This window comes from Prionailurus bengalensis, chromosome D4, assembly GCF_016509475.1.
Source record: "Prionailurus bengalensis isolate Pbe53 chromosome D4, Fcat_Pben_1.1_paternal_pri, whole genome shotgun sequence".
Taxonomy (NCBI): Eukaryota; Metazoa; Chordata; class Mammalia; order Carnivora; family Felidae; genus Prionailurus; species Prionailurus bengalensis.
Genome location: NC_057359.1, coordinates 29,009,177 through 29,028,066, shown reverse-complemented (window position 1 = coordinate 29,028,066; position 18,890 = coordinate 29,009,177). Strand labels below are relative to the sequence as shown.

Sequence of the window (18,890 nt, the reverse complement as noted above, 5' to 3'; positions counted from 1 at the left end):
CAGGTAAAGGGAGCTGAAGCAGGAAAGCGCAAAGCCATGGTCACCTGGGCTGGCACACGGAATGAGGTGAGGGAACAAAAGGGGTAACCTGTGAGAACGCTGAAACCCTGTCCCTGGGCCTGGGCTTCATCAAAGAGGCACTGAATATGGCTGCAGAATGGCACAAACAAAATGGAGTCGAGGAAGAGTACCTGAGGGAAAAGAGGCTGGAGGCAGGGAGACCAAAGTGGAGGCCGTGAATGTGTTCACATGAGAGGCTATGTGAGGAGGATTAGACAGACGTGGTGTGCCGGGGATGGATGTGGAGGGTGGCACTGGATGAGTGAGAGACCATGTGCAGACACTGGGCCCCATTGCTCTCTGCAGGATGATTCCCCATGGAATGAATATACATGCTGGTGAACAATTTGTGCTATGGTCTACAACCTGAACAATGGACCAGGCCAACTATGTGGGTTATTCTGTTGGAAAGTATTAAGGCAAATTTTGCTTTGCCATATTTAGTCTTTGAACACACAGGTACTACTATACCATGGCACCAAAAACAAAGCAAATAAGAACTCCTCTGTCCACTATCAAGTAAAGGCATAAAAGTAGCAGCTACTATTTATTGAACACCTACTATGTACCAGGCACTGTAGCGAAAATCTCATTTACACTTTACAACATTTGTGCAAGACCAATAGTATTATCCCCATCTCAGAGATGAGAAAATACAAATTCCAAGAAGTTAAGGGATTTATCCAAGGCCACACAGATGGTACTTGAAGAGCTGGGATCCAAGTCTATGCTGCCTGGCTACAAAGCCCCCACTTTTCTTTCTATGCTGAACCTAGGCATCGTGATATGTTGGTCGTGACTTTCGGTGCAGGCAAATCTGTGGAAAAGAAGGGCCTGTGCTTGCTCCCAACACTCCTGCCTTCTTGCTCATGTCTCTCCTGCTGAAGGTGGCCTGGCCCCTGCTGTAGTCACCCTGTTTGTCTGCCCTTCGATTTCAGTTCTAAAGAGATGGAGAGACCCTTAGGAGGGGCAAAAGTGCGAGGGCAGGAGAGTTCATTGTTCAGCTGTATCCAGGGGCAAAAGACACTCTTCCTTGAATGAAAAGAACATGTGTTTTCAGATCACTTTCCTTTGGAAAGGTTCAAAGCATCTTATAACCATTATCACTTCATTCCTCATAATATCCTTGTGAAGTGGGTGTCAATTGTTGTGTGTGGCTTGTAGCAGATGGAGAAACTGCAGCATGAGAAGACTGGCCAAAGTTGGGCCAAAGGGCCAAAGAAAAGACCCAGGTTTCTCGACTCCCAGTGCCATGCAGATGTCAAACCGCACTGATGCATATTTGGGAATTGCTAATGGGGAATGGGACTCTGAACTATGAGAGAAAGATGAAAGCAGTAACTCCAGCTGCTAAAAAAAACATTATTTTTTTAAGGTACTAGAAGTGGCTTTCCCTCCCAAAGAAGTTATAAGGGATGTGTGATTAATGCCTACTTTTTTTTAAGTAGGCTCACTGCCCAACATGGGGCTTGAACTCACAACCGCAAGATCAAGAGATCTACCGACTGAGCCAGCCAGGTGCCCCAATAATGTTTCATTTGCAAGGAAGAAATGGACTGCATCTTTGGAGGGAAAAAGTGACAATTACGTAGTTTTTGCTGTTTTGTCATAATTATTGAGGTGACAGTGCCGGTGAATTTTTAGGTCTGGACTTGGATATACAGCCATGGTAAAGCAAAAGTTGGCTTTTTCAAATCAAGACACTGAGTCTAAGCCAGTGGTGAATGTTTCCCCTCTGAGATCATGTGGCTTAAAGCATCACAACAACAAGCAGAAGCATTTCCACTTCGCTGGGACCCAGGACTTACAGGAAATTACTCTTCTGCATGTCTGATCACTATGGAAATTGATTTTATACAGATAGCTAAAAGTACACAGGCCCACGATGCATGCCCCCATATTTGTACTAGCGAGCGGTACTTCTGCCTCATTACCCAGGCCTCCTGGATATCTGGAACAGCACGTTGTTTCACCCTCCGGCTGGGAGAGTTCCCTCTCTGTACTCCTACATCCTGTAAGGCAACTCTGCATTTCAGGCGTCTGTCTCCAGTCCCTCTGAGCTATAAATGTGGTCACACATAGTTAACACGGCAGGGGAAAGAATATGCTGGACGCCCTGGCATAATGCTGGCTAAAGAAATAAGCTGTGTTTAAAGCTGAGAAAGTTTAAAGGCAATGGCTCTTCTCTCTGTGAGGTTAACATGCATAGAAATAGACCCAGGCTTGTGTGAAAATGGTATTGCGCTTGTGGTATTGCTTGTTCAGTTGATATCTGAGGGCGGAGTGACGAGGCTGGGTGGGCTGACCATCAGCTGTTTCTGCCACTTGTGCCTCTCAGCTTGTTGCTGACCAGAAGAGATGTCTTTATCACTCTGGCTCCCACCTGCAGCCTCTTGAGGTTCCAAAGATCACACACTCTCCATATCTCTAAAGGAAAGCACAAGTTGTGCAACTTTCTAAAGCCCCTTGCAAATTTCACGTGAACTAAACTACAGATGGGATGGACTTTGGAAGTGCAGGTACTAGATGCACTCAAGCACCGGGACCCTCAGTGCTCTAGTCTAAAATGGAAATGCCCTTGTTTGGCACATGACTGACATTCTGCATGGATTTTCAAATTTTAGTAATTTATGTTCTGGTTTTTAAAATTTTTTTATTTTAGAGAGACAGGGAGCGTGAGCAGGGCAGAGGGGCAGAGGGAGAGAGAGAATCCCAAGAAGGCTCCACATTGTCCGCACAGAGCCCAATGCAGGGCTCAGTTCTGCAAACCTGGTATCATGACCTGAGCTGAAGTCAAGAGTTGGACGCCCAACCAATGGAACCACCCAGTTACCCCGATAATTTGTCTTTAAGTTTTCTCTCTACGGTAGATACAAATAGTGTGCATCTCAGAACCGTGCACATGGTTACTTGTTTCTTGATCAAAAGGAGTCATTTGTGCTCGGGTAGATAATGAAGATTGCTGAAGTCACATTTATAAGCAAGTACTCCCTAGCTCTGTGGGGGAGGAAGGGTAGTGAATTAAACCAAACATAGGAACATGCACACACAGACATAATAATTGATGAGACCCACTGTTGATACGGCTGCAGTATCAGGTGGGCAGGGTGCTCTTGTATCAGGGCTGGTTGGCACCTAGGATCCGTTTGGATTTCCTTCTAAGCCCTTTCAGCTTTTTCTTCCCTTGGTCTCATAAAACATTAGCATTTAAACAGAAATCTCACGTTGAAGATGTGTGAAACACAGCTCCTCACCTTCCTCCCTCCACCTTCAAATCCTCTCCCTTTCACTCCCTCTGCCCCATACTGGTTCCTGAGACAAATCTCCCCTCCCCGAGCTATGTTTCCAGCGCTACCTCAGAGAATAACTGAGTGGCCAAGAAAGGTAGGTCAGGTCGTGCTGGACTCCTCCCTATAACTCCAAAAACAACCAACCAAGTCTTACCTGTGGCCCCCCTGGAATATCCCGCAGATCTGCTCATTATTCTCAAACCCTCCTGCCACAACCCCTGCTGGGTTCCAGCTCTAGATCTTGCTGGGTGAACAACTGTCTTGGTTTCTCATTGGTGGACTTCCAGTCCCTCCCACCCACATCTATCTTCCACAGCAATTCCCCCCCACCCCCCGCCCCAGTATCTTTCAAACCTGCTGATGGCACTCTCCTACTTTAAACCTTCAGAGGTACTTCCTTGCCTCCAGGCTCCAGGCTAGGACATGGGGGGCCTTTCCCTGTATACCGAGGAGTCTGAAACTCCCAGGAGCACTCCCAGGAGTCATAATGATCTGTTTCACGTGTGTCTTCAGCAGTGGATTAGGAGATCCCTGCGGGCTGGGCATGGAATCTATTCCTTCCCATCCCCTAGTGTCCAGCCTTTATATAAAGCTTGGTATGGGAGGTGCTCAAGAGATAATGTTAAATTAATCAAAGCAAAAGAACAACGCAAAAGCACTATGACACACAGGATGCTGGCTCCTGAACACTAACTGGTCTAATCTGAAGAACCTTGTCCCGATCAGAATGGCTCACGTGCCTAACAGATGTGCCCAGGGATCAGTTTGCAGCAGAGCCACAGATTAGAAGCTCTGGGGGTAGGTGTGGGGCCTTCGGAGACCCAGATAAAATTGGTACAATATGCTGCATAGGTAAAAGGGCAAACGGTCTGTTTTAATAGCTGAATTAGATTCTCAGTTTAGTTAGCAGGAAAGATGTTTGAGTCTCAAAAACTATTCTGGTATACTTGCTGAAACAGATTCCTTGTAGGGAGGAAATGATGTTAACTTTTAAGGGGACTTTCACAAAGAAGCTTAAACCTGCTAGCCAACACATGATCCTAACTGGGAGAGGCATCCTCTCCAATGGTGAAGGTTGGTGGTCGGTGGCCACTATCAAACAGACGGGGCTCTTCCACAATCGCAACAAAAGTCTCTTGATGGGTCCAACAGAATGTCCCTCAATAAATATTCACAATGATAAAATCCAGGTCCCCTGGAGCCAGAGGGCTCTGGGCCATCCAAATGCACTTCATAACCTCAGTAGCAAGAGGATGAAAAGAAAGACCTCCCAAACCAAAAATGCACTTTGTTGCTTCCATGAAATTTGCTGTATTTGTGCCCAAAGAGGTTCTTCTGAAAGAATGCATAGTAACAGACTTCGGTAACAGCAATAGACCATTTCTATTAATTTTCTTTTCTTTTTTTTCTTGCATTAGCTTCTAAGGAAACTGCTTAATTCTACCAGAGGGCATGAAAACTTATTTCAGGGAGGTACAGAAGAAAAGAAAAAAAAATACACACACACACACACACACACACACACACACACACACACACATATATATATATATATATATATATATATATATATATACTGTTGTTCTTGACCTTAGGAATAATGGCCACATCTGATGTGATTTTTGCATAAAGAAAACCCATATCTCTGCTTTAAAAGAAAGGATTGTAAATCTGAAACATTTTAGACTTTCCAAAACAAACCACACTTCCTTCAGGAGCAGCCTCCTGAAAAGCTAATTATCTTGGCCAATTACTAAGCTCCATGCAATCTCCCTGTATAAGACTTCCTACAGCATCAAAAGGCATGAACATGAAGAGGTAGAAATAAAGGAATTTATCAAATAATAGAGGTATGTTCATTCTGTATGGTGCACTGGTTTGCTTTATGTGTGTGTGTTCACATCTAATTTTATTTTATTTTTAAAGTTTATTTATTTTGAGAGAGAGAGACAGAGTGAGTTAGTAGGGGAGGGGCAGAGAGAGAAAGACAGAGAGTCCCAAGCAGGCCCTGCACTAACAGCATGGAGCCCAATGCGGGCCTCAAACCCACGAACTGCACGATCATGACCTGAGCCAAAACCAACAGTCAGACGCTTAACCAAATAAGCCACCCAGGCACCCCCACATCTAATTTTTAAAAGTAAGTGGCTAATTGGAATTAGAAGTAGAATTGGAATTGGAATTAGAAGGTGAAAGATGGGAGTTAAGACAAAAGGGCAGGCAAAAATCTAACACTTAGAAAAAAATCTTCATGTCTTCACAGCCCCTGGAAACTCCCCTGAAACTATATGTCATCTTCTGGTGGCATAAACCCTGCCACCTTCCCTTTAAGACATTCATCTGGACTGCCTGTAAGACTGGCCCACCTACATGGAAGACGACCTTGTGTGGGTCCAAGTAGTGTCTGTGTGAAAGAATTCATTTCCACATTTGGAGACCCAGTGTGAGCATAAAAACATAGTTAAATCTGTGGGTCAGAAACGAGAGGAACATTGGCTCCACTTCAAAGAAATGTTTGATTTCTCAAGATGCCCCCCTTTAAGGTTAAATACCAATTTTGCTATTAGAAATTATGTTTCAGGGTATTCACTTTATTCACTTTTACTGTCTAAATGAAGACAGGAAATTAGAAGGAGAGGGTTGGAATGAACCTAGTCTAAACTTTGATGTAGGTCCTAAACCTCCTCCTCCTGTACGTGGTCAGCTCCTCGTGCCTCAATCCTCTTACTGGTAAAATAGGGGCAGGCGTGTAATGCACCAAACGGTGTTGGATGGAAGGTTAACTGAGTGTCTGCATATAGAAACCTTCCAATGAGTGCTGGCTCACAATAACCACTATGATGGGGCGCCTGGGTGGCTCAGCCAGTTGAGCATCTGACTCTTGATTTTGGCTCTGGTAGTGATCTCATGGTTGTGGGATTGAGCCCCACGTTGAGCTCTGTGCTGAGCATGGAGCCTGCTTAAGATTCTCTCTCTCCCTCTCTCTGCCCCACTCCCCTGCTTGCTCTTTCTCTAAAACAAAATTAAAAAAATAAAAAAAAAATAGCCATTATGATGATGGTGGTGGTGGTGGAGGACTGTAATAAGGATTAAATGACTTACTATATATATAGATCCTATATACAGTGACTGATGCACGGAACATGACTACTGTTTTAACTGTATCAATCATTGATTGAGCACCTACTTTTCACAGGTATTATATCCTTTAATCCTCCCAAGGGTGAAAAACTGAAATTTGGAGGCATGAAGTAACGTGCTCCGAAGCTCAGATCTAGGAAGGAGCCACAGTGATGTAAGAACCTAGGAGAACTTGACTTCAAATCCCAGGCTCTTATTACTACACTATGCTTTTACCTTCAATTAAACAGTATTTCCTTATATTAAGCTACATTAACTAGAGAACCCTAACCTAGAACTCTCCTCTCCTCCATTCTTTTTCACAGTAACTAAGGCCACAAAGTGTCCTTGGCTTGCCTCTTACACTACTTTCAGGGCTCATCTATTCTGGGCCCTCCCAAGGCTGCATGCCCTAACTCCCAACACCCACCCGGGCCTCACTCTCGGTCTGGTTGACTGTCCTGGGACTCCCTCCGCCTGGGAGGGAGTTAGTTAAGGGAGGAAGATTGAATTTTCTAGATTGTAACAAGCCAAACAATGACAGGATCCTTTTTTAACATTAAAAGTAAAACCGGGCTCTTAATTCCTAAATTGGTCCTCACCTTTTTTCTTCTGGGATGTTCTCCAACAGCATTTGAAGGAAATCCTGGAATAAGAAAAAAGCAAACCATTAAAGATGTCCATCAATAAATAACTCTGTCCGGAATCATGCCAGAGACCGGGTGCTCCCAGCTGCTGACAGCTTACCTGGTAGGGAAGCCAGGCCTATGTTGACTTATTATATGATATATTGTATTTATTAATTTACCAGGGCTTCAATCCAATCAGTTAAAGAGATTTGTTTTGTAAAACCCACAAACAAATTGAAAAATGTACTGTTTGTTATTTTGACCTAAACCGCCAGTTTATTTTATTTCATGTTTAACTATTTTCAAAAGGCACCATCCTCTCCCTACTCAACCACGTTCTCGTCATGAGCTTTCCCTAGAGATCCTGTTACAACTGGACAATCACAAGGCCAAGGGGCTAGTGACTAACTTGCAACATTCTTGCATTACTCTAAGGAAAGATAAAGACAGGCACCTGGCTCGCTCAGTTGGTGGAGCATGTGACTTTTGATCTCAAGGTTGTGAGTTCGAGACCCACGTTGGGTGTAAAGATTACTTAAAAAAAAAAAAGATGAAGACAAAAATCAAGACAATTAATACCCCAGTGGAAGAACAAAGATGTCACAATTACAAAATGTTTCATGGGCCCATGCCTCCACCTGCAGCCTCTTCCATGCTGCTGTGAAAATGTCAATTATTTCACATTTAGGATCTTTCACTAATAGATTTTTCTAAACTAAAGGTATGACTTAAGACACACTCATTTTTCCCTTTATGATGGAAAATTTCAAACACACTCAAAAGTAGAGAAGAGTATAATTAACCTTCATGTACCCATCAACCCATGGCCAATCCACCTTAACCTCTTACCTGCCTCCTGTATTATTCAGAAGTGAATCCCAAATGTTACACAACTGCATCAATCAATGTTTCAATAAATTATCTAAAAGATAAGGACTCTTTAAAAAAAAAAATAGCCATGGGGCGCCTGGGTGGCTCAGTCAGTTAAGCGTCTGACTTGGGCTCAGGTCATGATCTCACAGTTCGTGAGTTTGAGCCCCATGTCAGAGTCTGTACTGACAGCTCAGAGCCTGGAGCCTGCTTCTGCTTCTGTGTCTCCCTCTCTCTCTGCCCCTAACCCACTCGCATTCTGTCTCTGTCTCTGTCAAAAATAAATAAACATTAAAAAAAAAAATAGCCATGGGGCACCTGAGCGTCAGTCGGTTAAGTGGCCAACTCTTGATCTTGGCTCAGGTCATGATCTCACAACTCATGGGATGAAGCCCCTCGTCAGGCTCCTCGCTGATAGCACGGAGCCTGTCTGGGATTCTCTATCCCTTTCTGCCCTTCCCCTGCTTTCAGGCAGGAGCTCGCTTTCTCTCTCTCTCCCTCTCTCTCTCTCTCTCTCAAAATAAATAAATAAACACACATTAAAAAAATAAAAATAAAAACATAATCACAATACCATAGGCCTAAAAATTTCACATATAAATGTTTAAAGTTACATTTATATTTAATTGGCACCTTAAGTACTGTGACCAATCTTTTCAGCCCATCTAATTCTAGAATCTCGATTTGGTCTCAACTAGGTTTGTCAGATAAAATACAGGATGATCAGTTAGATTGGGGGCATACTTACACTAAAAAATTATTTGCTGTTTATCTGAAATTTGAATGTAAGTGGATGTTATACATTTTTATTTGTTGAGTGACCCCAGACTAGTGTTAACCCTAAGTTATCTGCAGGGTTTGATAATACTCAGTCTGGATAAATGTAGAATATGAAAGAGAGAAGATGAATATTAAAGTTTCTAGGGGCTTGATACTGAACAATAAACAAGGTCTACGCATGAAGTTTTTCTTTTAATAAATTGAAAACAACCTTTTAAAATAGGTCCTTTAAAGAGGGACCTGTGTGTAAGCCCAACTGATCAAATAAGACACCACCAAATGACTCTCTTCAGAAAGAAGCCCCACCCTCTGCCCCAGCCCCAAGAACCAAGTCTTCAGATCCAGGGTCAGCTCGGGGCTCTGATGAGATCCATCTAAGTCACGGTGCAAGATGGAAGCAGCACTGACCTTCATATTACAAACAGATGGAACTGCAGAGGAATGGAAATCTGCAAACAATTTGTATGACAAGGTGTTCTCTCTCCATCATGGCACCAAGCATAGCCGCCATCCCTTTCTGTGTGTTTACAGGTGGTTAAGGCCATTTCTTCCACAGGCAAAGTCTCTCTAGTTGGAATACTAATGAAAGGTTTATTTCTCCTAACCTCCCTTCTCCTTCCAAGTTATTATTTGTCTACTGCTGCTTCACCTACAATAAATGATACAAAGAGCAACAAAACTAATTTTTAAAAAATGTATTGTGTAGTCAGAATGGAAAAGGACAACTCCAAACAGAATAATGCCTCACATCTAAAGTCCTTCCTAGCACCTTCAGTAGATATATGGAGAAAAAAGAGGAAATGAATAATATCTAGAATGTGAGGAATTATTATTTAAAAAAAATTTTTAATGTATATTTATTTTTGAGAGAGAGAGACAGAGTGTGAGTGGGGGAGGAGCAGACAGAGAGGAAGACACAGACTCTGAAGCAGGCTCTAGGCTCTGAGCTGTCAGCACAGAGCCCGATGCGGGGCTCGAACTCATGAACTGTGAGATCACTGCCTGAGCTGAAGTTGGACACTTACCGACTGAACCACCCAGGTGCCCCTGTGAGGAATTATTTTTGTTTGAGGTTATTAAAGTCATTATTTTTATAATTTAATTTTTTTAAATGTTTATTTATTTTTGAGAGAGAGAGAGAGAGAGAGAGAGAGAGAGAGAGAGAGAGAGAGAACGAGAACAAGCAGGGAAGGGGCAGAGAGAGAGGGAGACACAGAATCCCAAGCAGGCTCCGAGCTATCAGTACAGAGCCCAATGCAGGCTCAAACCTGTGAACCATGAGATCATGGCCTGAGCCAAAGTTTTATAATTTAAATAATTATTTTGTAAAAAAGTTAATTTAGAAATTAATTTGTCACAATCTGGTATACTGATTACTTTGCAAATATTTCTTTCATTGGCTTACCGATAGTATTCTTGCTTCTTAAAAATCTGAGTGCTGAGGCATGCCTGGGTGGCTCAGTCAGTTGAGCATCAGACTTCAGCTCAGATCATGATCTCACAGCTTGTGGTTTCAAGTCCCACGTCGGGCTCTGTGCTGACAGCTCAGAGCCTGGAGCCTGCTTTGTATTCTGTGTCTCCCTCTGTCTCTCTTCCCCTCCCCTACTCACACTCTCTCTCTCAAAAATAAATAAACATTAAAAAAATTTTTTAAATCTGAGTGCCATAATTATAATTTACTAAGTTTGCTTCATCATCTCCTTATAGTCCATACTGACTCATTCCATATTCGTTCAGTAATTTATGCTCAATTATATAGGAGAGAAAGTGACGTTAATGACAAGGAGGAGAATTTAACTGCAGGAGAAGCAGGTAATTCAGAGTTAACTTTAATTCTTCCCTTTTGCATTTTTCAATCACAATTGGATCTTTCTTTATAGGACTATGGAACACAATGTTCCAGAATTTTGTGTGAATATAGGAAAAGTATAGGAGATCTCCAAGAAACCTTGCTTCATTTTTAAGAAAGCAGGTGGTCATCTGCCTCATCCTGCCTTAGGGTTGAGACCTGCAGGTCACATGGCAGCTTGCTGGTGGCTTCCAACAATGCTGGGGACAACAGGTCTAGAGGATCACGATGGATCACAAAACCCCAACACCTCGAGCATCTCTAAGTCATGGTGCCTGTATTCCCATGGGCTGTGTGAATGCCATCCACAGTGCTAGATCCATCCAATCCAAAGACATTCTTGTCCCCATTGCTGTATCAATGGAATCAACCCTGCTGGTCCTTCTTACTCCTTTTATAGACCTAATCATTAACCACAACCTGCTAGTTTTCCTGGCTCTTTTTGGAAATTGGCATATACCCCAGAGTGGACTCATGATAGAAGCTTTCCCCCTCTTCTCACAACAGGAAGACATAAAAGGAAAAATGTCTCCTATGGTTATTCTTTCCTTCACTACCTCTTTTCAATTCTTCCATCCAGCTTCTTTCTTCTCTTCAACATGTTGGCTGAATTTTAAGTTACAAATCTTAACTGGACAAGGAGGACTTTCCTTAAAGCCTGATTCTAGGATCATTGACAAAGTTAGCTAACAACAAATGCCAGAGTCCCAGTTTGTCACCTCTACAGTATGCCTGAAAAAAAGATTAAAACCAAAGGCAAACCAAACCAAACCCCAAACCCAAAACCCCTGTTGTTTTGACAGTGGGCTAGGATAAACTTTTATCTGGATCCTTGGAAATTGTTACAAGCCCTCATCCCAATCAAAAAATACATTCCTTGTGAATATTTTGTCATTTCCTACTGTCATAATAATCTATATTCCTACTCTTGTAATAACCTATATAATCAGGTCAGTCCCAGATAGCTTAGTTTGATTAATACCTAATAACAGTGAATTAGGCATGATTAAAAAAAATACACTAATTTTTGGCACAAGGCTAATTTGGTAATTTCTTTTTTTTTTTTTAAGGCCTGGTAAAAATATTCAATAAAAAGCAGGTACACATATATTCTACCAGACAAACTGACAATGGCTTGATAATTGCACAGGACTAGTGATTTCTTTCAGATGTTTTATGAATAATTACCATGGTCATGGGGAGAGGGAGGTAGGAGAGGCAAAACAAATAACCAAACAATTTAAGCAAGGACAGGGTTGGCAGGGTAAGAACTGAGAAATGAACTGGTCAGCAAGAAGTCATTGTTAACATGTAGTGGGGACTGGGAAGATGGTAATACCATAAAATATTGGACAGGTGGGGTTTCACAAGGGATATGATTAAGAAGTAAACTGGAAAAAGAAGAAATTGAAGGACTTCTTCTTTTTAATTTTTTTAAATGTTTTTATTTGTTTTTGAGACAGAGACAGAGCATGAGCAGGGGGAGGGGCAGAGAGAGAGGGAGACACAGAATCCGAAGCAGGCTCCAGGCTCCGAGCTGTCAGCACAGAGCCCGACGTGAGGCTCGAACTCACAGAGGGCGATATCATGACCTGAGCCGAAGCCAGACGCTTTACCGACTGAGCCACCCAGGTACCCCTGAAGGACTTCTGAGCAAAGAACCTGGATCACAGCCTTACTCATCATTAACAAGTAAAAAAAACCCAAAAAACAAAAAACCATCAAAAAATAAAAATTAAAAAAAAAAAAAGACAAAAAATGGCACCGGCAGCATCCAAACAAGGAAAGACGTACAGCGTCACGGCATAAATTTGAAAAGGAGACAATACTAAGGAAAGAAACATAAGAATCCAACACAGCCTTAAGCCCTCCCTCTGCACCACGCAACCTCATGCTTAGCAGTAGTGGGACTGGTAAATTGCCCAAACCCTGAAAATTCTCACAGATACCCACACATTTGGAAAGAAACAGGACTATCTTTACCTTTCCTCTACCACCACCACCACTGAGTCCTCTTCCTCCTTCTTCTTCTTTTTATTTATTTTTTATTTTATATATCTTTTTGACCATGAAGGGACTAGAAATGTTTACTAGAGAGAGATAAGCAAAACCTGGGAAATAAACAACTCAGGAGGATGCTCTTTGATGGACTGTATAGCTTCTAGAGATCCAAGCAGAACTGCTGGAACACTATTGAGAGAGTACCTGCAGTGGGAAAAAGCTGCACCCAAATTAGGTGATGAGAATCTTTGCTGGGGACATTTAACAGAATTTCAAGAGTTAGTGCAGCCAAATTTTTGCAACAAAAGCTGTATGTAGCTCCAAGTGGAGCTCTTGCCCTTCACTCTCTCCGTGCATTAACACCCAAGGTTTAAACTATAGCTCAGAGGGAAAGAAAACATGTCTATGACAAGTTGGGAAAGAAATCAAGAACAAAGTTCTAATACATATGAGAATAAATAAAAGGTCAGGACAGGGCTTCTTATACTGAGAATGAGCAAGAAGAAAAGTATGGCAACTATGCAAATTAATGCAACAAAAACCCACATAAAGAGAGAGAAAGAACTGAGAAACATAAAATAAAAGACAAAGACTCCAGTCTTGAAAAAAACCTAATCTAAGGAACAGAAGAAAATTCTCTATGAACATTTACACTATAAAATAATTTAGAGATTATAATAAGAACATAAAGTCAGTAAAATGAAAGCTCAGACACAAGATGACAAACCAATGAAATGAGATGAAAAGAGAGATTTCTAAGCAAAGAAAATAAATTAAGGACCAAAATAATACCAGTACAGGAGCATCAATAATACAGAAACAGCAATAAAAACAGACATTAAAGAAAAAAAATTGCTATAATGTTATAACAACATTAATAACAAAAATAATATCATTTGAGATAAACACAGGCCATCAAGAACAAAAAGACAAAAGCAATTAGAAAATAAAAGATATGGAAGGCAAAGATGATATAAAATAGAGGCAGGTGCCTGGGTGGCTCAGTTGTTAAGCATCTGACTTCAGCTCAGGTCATGATCTCATGGTTTGTGGGTTCAAGTCCCCACATCAGGTGATCTTAAGCCCTGCTTTGGGTGAACACAAGCCCCACCTTCAGGAGAGGCCCGTTTCTCTCTCTCTCTCTCTCTCTCTCTTTCTCTCTCTCTCTGCCCTCGCTCACTTGCATCCTCTCTCCCAAAAAACAAAACAAAGATGATGTAACATAAGGATAACTGGTAACCTTGAAATTCAGGACCCTTCAAGGGAAAAAAACCCAAATGTGTTCAAACATACAGCTAAGACAATTTTACTAAAAGAAGGAAGAACAGAAGGTAAAACTGGAAGTGCACACTCCTTTCTAGGGAAAAACAAAAACATAAAACTGATGCAGACTCATAGACACCGAGCTATTTTCTGAGTCAATTACTAAATGTCACAGATAAAAGAAAAAGAATCCTTCTTTCATCTGAGTGGTATATAGAGGAAAAAGTAGTTTCTACAGCTTTATTAATGTCAGGAGGCAGGTTAAGCAATATCCACAAAGTTCTGAGGAAATGAAAATGTGACCCGAGAATCTTATACCAATCCAGTTTGTAATTCAACTATGAAGGCAACAAACATTCTCAAGCACATATGAACTCAAAAATCACAGAAGCAGTGAGTCTTCAACTTGAACATCAATTTGATAACAAGTCCAGCCAACAAAAAGTCAAATCAAAATATGGCACTCCTAAATACACAAGCATGAAACAGTGACAGGGGGTGAAAGTGAAGTCCTTTACATTCAGAGCTAAGACTATACAACTGTGAAAAGTATGGCTACAGCACATACTGTAAAGGATATAAACCTTAACTATGTGAAAATATTCACTAAGAAAAGTTTCAAATTGGGGGAAAAGTAGTAGAAATACATAACTGCTAATTTCTTCAGCTTTTACAGAAGTGAATAAACAAATGCTTTCTAAAAAGAAAATAAATAGCTAAAGAGAAAAAATAATTTCAACCTCAAAGACTTTTTTGTAATCATCCTTCTTAACTATAGAAGACTCTTTTCTCTCTTACATGTATCTGAAGTTCAGGAAAGTTTTTTGTATTCACTAGTTTCTTTTTCATTTGTTAAATTCAAGTAAAATAAAGTTGAAAACACTTCATTAAAAAGCACATACAATATAATCCTATTTTTATAAAATTATTTTATTTTATTTTATTTTTAATTTTTTTTAACGTTTATTTATTTTTGAGACAGAGAGAGACAGAGCATGAACGGGGGAGGGTCAGAGAGAGAGAGGGAGACACAGAATCCGAAACAGGCTCCAGGCTCTGAGCTGTCAGCACAGAGCCCGACGCGGGGCTTGAACTCACAAACTGCGAGATCATGACATGAGCCGAAGTCGGAGGCTTAACCGACTGAGCCACCCAGGCGCCCCTATAAAATTATTTTAAAATATATCTTTGTGTCTATACATGTGTACACACAAACGCACACATATATACACTATATACAGATATACATCCAGATACATGTATACATATCATCCATAACATATAGAAAGAGAGAAATAGAGTGTAATTCCTGGAATGAAGTTCACCTAATATTCATTATGGGTATTTATAGGTGGTGGGATTTTAAATATTATTTCACATTCTTCTTTGTACTTTTATGTATTGCTTGAATTTTTTTTTTATAATGAGTATGTGTCAGTGAAAAAGCCATAATTTCCAAACTTATTGTGGTACTGGCAGAAATAGAGATTGACGAATGGAATTAATAGTCCAGAAATAAACTGTAGATAAAATAAAGTCAACTGACTTTCAGCAAGGATGCCAAGACAATTCAATGGAGGGAAAGAATAATCTTTTCAACAAATGGTCATGAGACAACTGAATATTCACATGCAAAAGAATGGAGTTACATTCCTACCTCACACCATATATAAAAATTAACTCAAATGGATAAGAGACCTAAATGTGAGAGCTAAAGCTATAAAACACTTAGAAGAAAACATAAGAGTCAATCTTCACAACTTTCAATTAGGTAATGGTTTCTTACATATCATAGCTAATGTATAAGCATCCAAGATAAAAAAGATAAATTGGACTTCATCAAAATTAAAAGTTTTTGTGCTACAAAGGACATTATCATGAAAGTGAAAAGACAGTCCATAAAATGAGAAAGAACATTTGCAAATCACATATTTGAAAAGGGACCTGAATCTAGAATATACTAAGTATTCTTAAAACTCAAAAATAAGAGACAACCCAAATGAAAAATTGGCAAAAAATATAAATAGACATTTCTCCAATGGAGATACACAAAAGGCCATGAAAAGATGCTCAATATTGGGGTGCCTTGCTGGCTCAGTGGGTAGAACACCAGTCTCTTGATCTCAGGGTCATGAGTTCGAGTCTTGAGAGTGGAGCCACTTTAAAAAATGCTCAACATCATTAATTCTCAGAAAGATGCAAATTAAAACCACTTCACACCCACTAGGATGGCTATTACAAACAAAACAAAACAAAACAAAACAAAACAAAACAAAACAGAACAAGTGTTGGTAAGGATGTGAAGAAATAGGAACCCTTGTGTACTGCCGGTAAGAATGTAAAATGATACAGCTGCTGTGGAAAACAGTATGGCAATTCCTCAAATACAATTAAAAGATAAGAAGGCAGGGAGTCAAACAGATATTTGTATACTAATGTTCAAAGCAGCATTATTGACAAGAACCAGAAGGTGTAAATAACCCAAGCATCCATCAACAGATGGATGGAAGAACAAAATGTGGTTAGATACATACAATGGAATATTGAGTCATAAAAAGGAGGGAAATTCTGACATGTGCTCCAACATGGATAAACCTTGAAGACATTATGCTGAGTGAAATAAGTCAGACATAAAAGAATAAGTATCGTACGATTCAAACTCATGAGTAGTCAAACTCATAGAGATGGAAAGTAGAATGATGGTGGCCAGGGGCTGGGGGAAGAAAAGAATGTGGAGTTACTGTTTAATGGATACAAGTTTCAATCTGGGAAGATCAAAACATTCTAGAGATGGATGGCGGTGACAGCTGCACAACAATGCGGATGTACTTAATGCACCGAACTACACATTTCAAAATGGTTCCAATGGTAAATGTTGTTATGTACATTTTACCCAAGTTTAAAGGGTAAAAACTAAAATTAAAAAAGAAAGATGAAGTACTGCTACGTGCTACAACACGAACCTTGAACACACTGTACTACATGAAAGAATCCGGCGCAAAAGGCCACATATGATATGACTCCATTTTCACGGAAGGCCCAGAACAGGCAAATCCATGGAGACAGAAAGTAGGTTAGTGGTTGCCTAGCACTGGGGGGAGATGGAAACGGGGCAGTGGCTGCTAATGGATTGGAGGCTTCTTTTGGGGGTGATGAAAATGTTCTGAAATTACAGCGTGGTGATGGTTGCACGATCTTGTGAATATACTAAAACCACCGACTTGTACACTTTAAAAGGGTGAAATTTATGGTATGTGAATTATATCTCAATAAAGCTGTTATGTGAAAACAATAAAGCTGTTGTTCACAGAAGATAAACAACAGAAAAACCGAGCAATTTGGTGGAGGGGGGCACTAAGTATTTCACGGGAAGTTGAAATCGGAACCTCCGAAGTCACGGTAAATGTGAGGCACTCATTTAACAATGCAGAATCTTGGTGAGAAGTGGTTTTAATCAGTAGGAGTTTGGGCTAATCAGTCAACCAAGCATATAAGACTTCTGAGCCCCTTTTCGAGATGTCTTTCCAAATATATGCTTAGGAACACCTTCCTTTCCCCCGCAACCAAAAGAAAAAAAAGAACGTAGAGGCAAGGAACAGCCATCCAGTCTTGTCACATCATGCTATTCCCTCCACAAGTGTTTAGACTGTGCATGCACATCTGTTACATCTAACACTGTGGGCAATGTGACTTCAAGACTGTGTATGAGCACCACTGTCAAATAGCAAAAATACCCATCAGACCAATCTGTGCTGAGGCTGCATCTTCTATTCTCTATCAGTTATGAGTGCTGTTTTCAGAGCCTCTCCCTCTTTGTTAACTTTCTTGCTATGTGCAGCCCGGCCTCATGCCAGTATAAGCTGACAGTGTCTTTCTCTGATAGTTTTGTGGCCAGGCTATCTGACTATGTCAGTGTATCTTTTTATTAATCTATTTGTTTATAAAATATATATGGCACATGTACCGTACCAACTGTATATTAGGTACTGGTGACGTAAAGAGCATGGCCTGGCCTTGTTGAACTTATACGCAGAGTGGAGGAGACAGAAAAAAGCAAATGGACCCACAAATGAAAATATAATGATAAATAATGGGAATGACAACGAAGGTTATGATAAGGACAAAGGGGAAAGAATAACACGGTGGGTGCACCTTCACTTGCAAAGATCATTCCAGGTAGAGAGAAGAGAGGCACTGCGCTGTTTCTGTTTTTAGGGTCACTTAAGGTGCAACTATCCACACCACTGTGCACAGGAACAGCTTTGGGTTACAGCCTGTCCCAAAGCTATAGGGAGGTCAGCCTCCCTGAAACAACACTGCCCTGTGTCCACTTCGTTAACTTCCTATTTTTCTTACTGCATTAAATCGTAAATCTTTCCCCTACTTTTTAATACTCACATAACCTAGTCCCTACATACCACACTCCCTCCAATTATATATCATGGACTCATGATGACTCATAAATTACCTGAGAAAGAATCAGCTGCCCATGAAAGGTGTGCACAAATTTTCTTAAAAATGCAAAATAGGTGTCATCTCCAAGTCTTTGGGCAAGGAACCGGAGAAGGAAATAGCCCTAGAAGAAAGGAGGGGGAAAAAAAAAAAAAAGATGCCTGTCATGGGTTTGTGAGAAAACACAGCCAACTCTAACTCACCCACCAGTGCTTTATGCACATGTAAAGTGTTCTTTCTGACCTATCCTGGGCTGCCTTCCATACCCTTACCAGTAAGGCGGGTCCTGGAAATTAAGGAAGGCCTACTTTGCTTGCAACTCTTCGGTTAATGGTATCACCATCTTGTTTTTCCTTTGTTTACATGAAGCCTGATGTCCATCATGGACCAAAAGTGAAGAGGGGCCCAGCTCCTGCCACCCTCAGCTATGAGGAAAAGCCTTTGCAATGTAAAATACTTCCTTATTACTCCTGTCTTCTACTTCAAACCTAACAGCAATTTCAAGATTCTGTTCTTCAAAAGTGACAGGAAGCAGAGAGAAGGGAAGCGCAGGGTAGGGAATTTGATTCATGTCTC

The 18,890-nt window shown here is 40.9% G+C and overlaps 1 protein-coding gene across 14 annotated transcripts in view; it reads right to left on the bottom strand.

Annotated features, from left to right (window-relative positions):
- Positions 1-18,890, bottom strand: part of LOC122475127 (aminopeptidase O (putative)) — a 343,878-nt gene that overhangs the window by 106,228 nt on the left and 218,760 nt on the right. For all 14 annotated transcript variants that reach the window (XR_006295098.1, XR_006295097.1, XM_043566830.1 and 11 more), the window contains exons 9-10: positions 18,331-18,438; positions 7,073-7,116 (exon numbers count right to left, since the gene is read on the bottom strand). Coding sequence is in view for 12 of the 14 variants with exons in the window: in XM_043566830.1 (XP_043422765.1) it covers positions 7,073-7,116; positions 18,331-18,438 (152 nt within the window). In the remaining 2 variants the exon portion in view is untranslated. The remainder of the gene's footprint in view (positions 1-7,072; positions 7,117-18,330; positions 18,439-18,890) is intronic.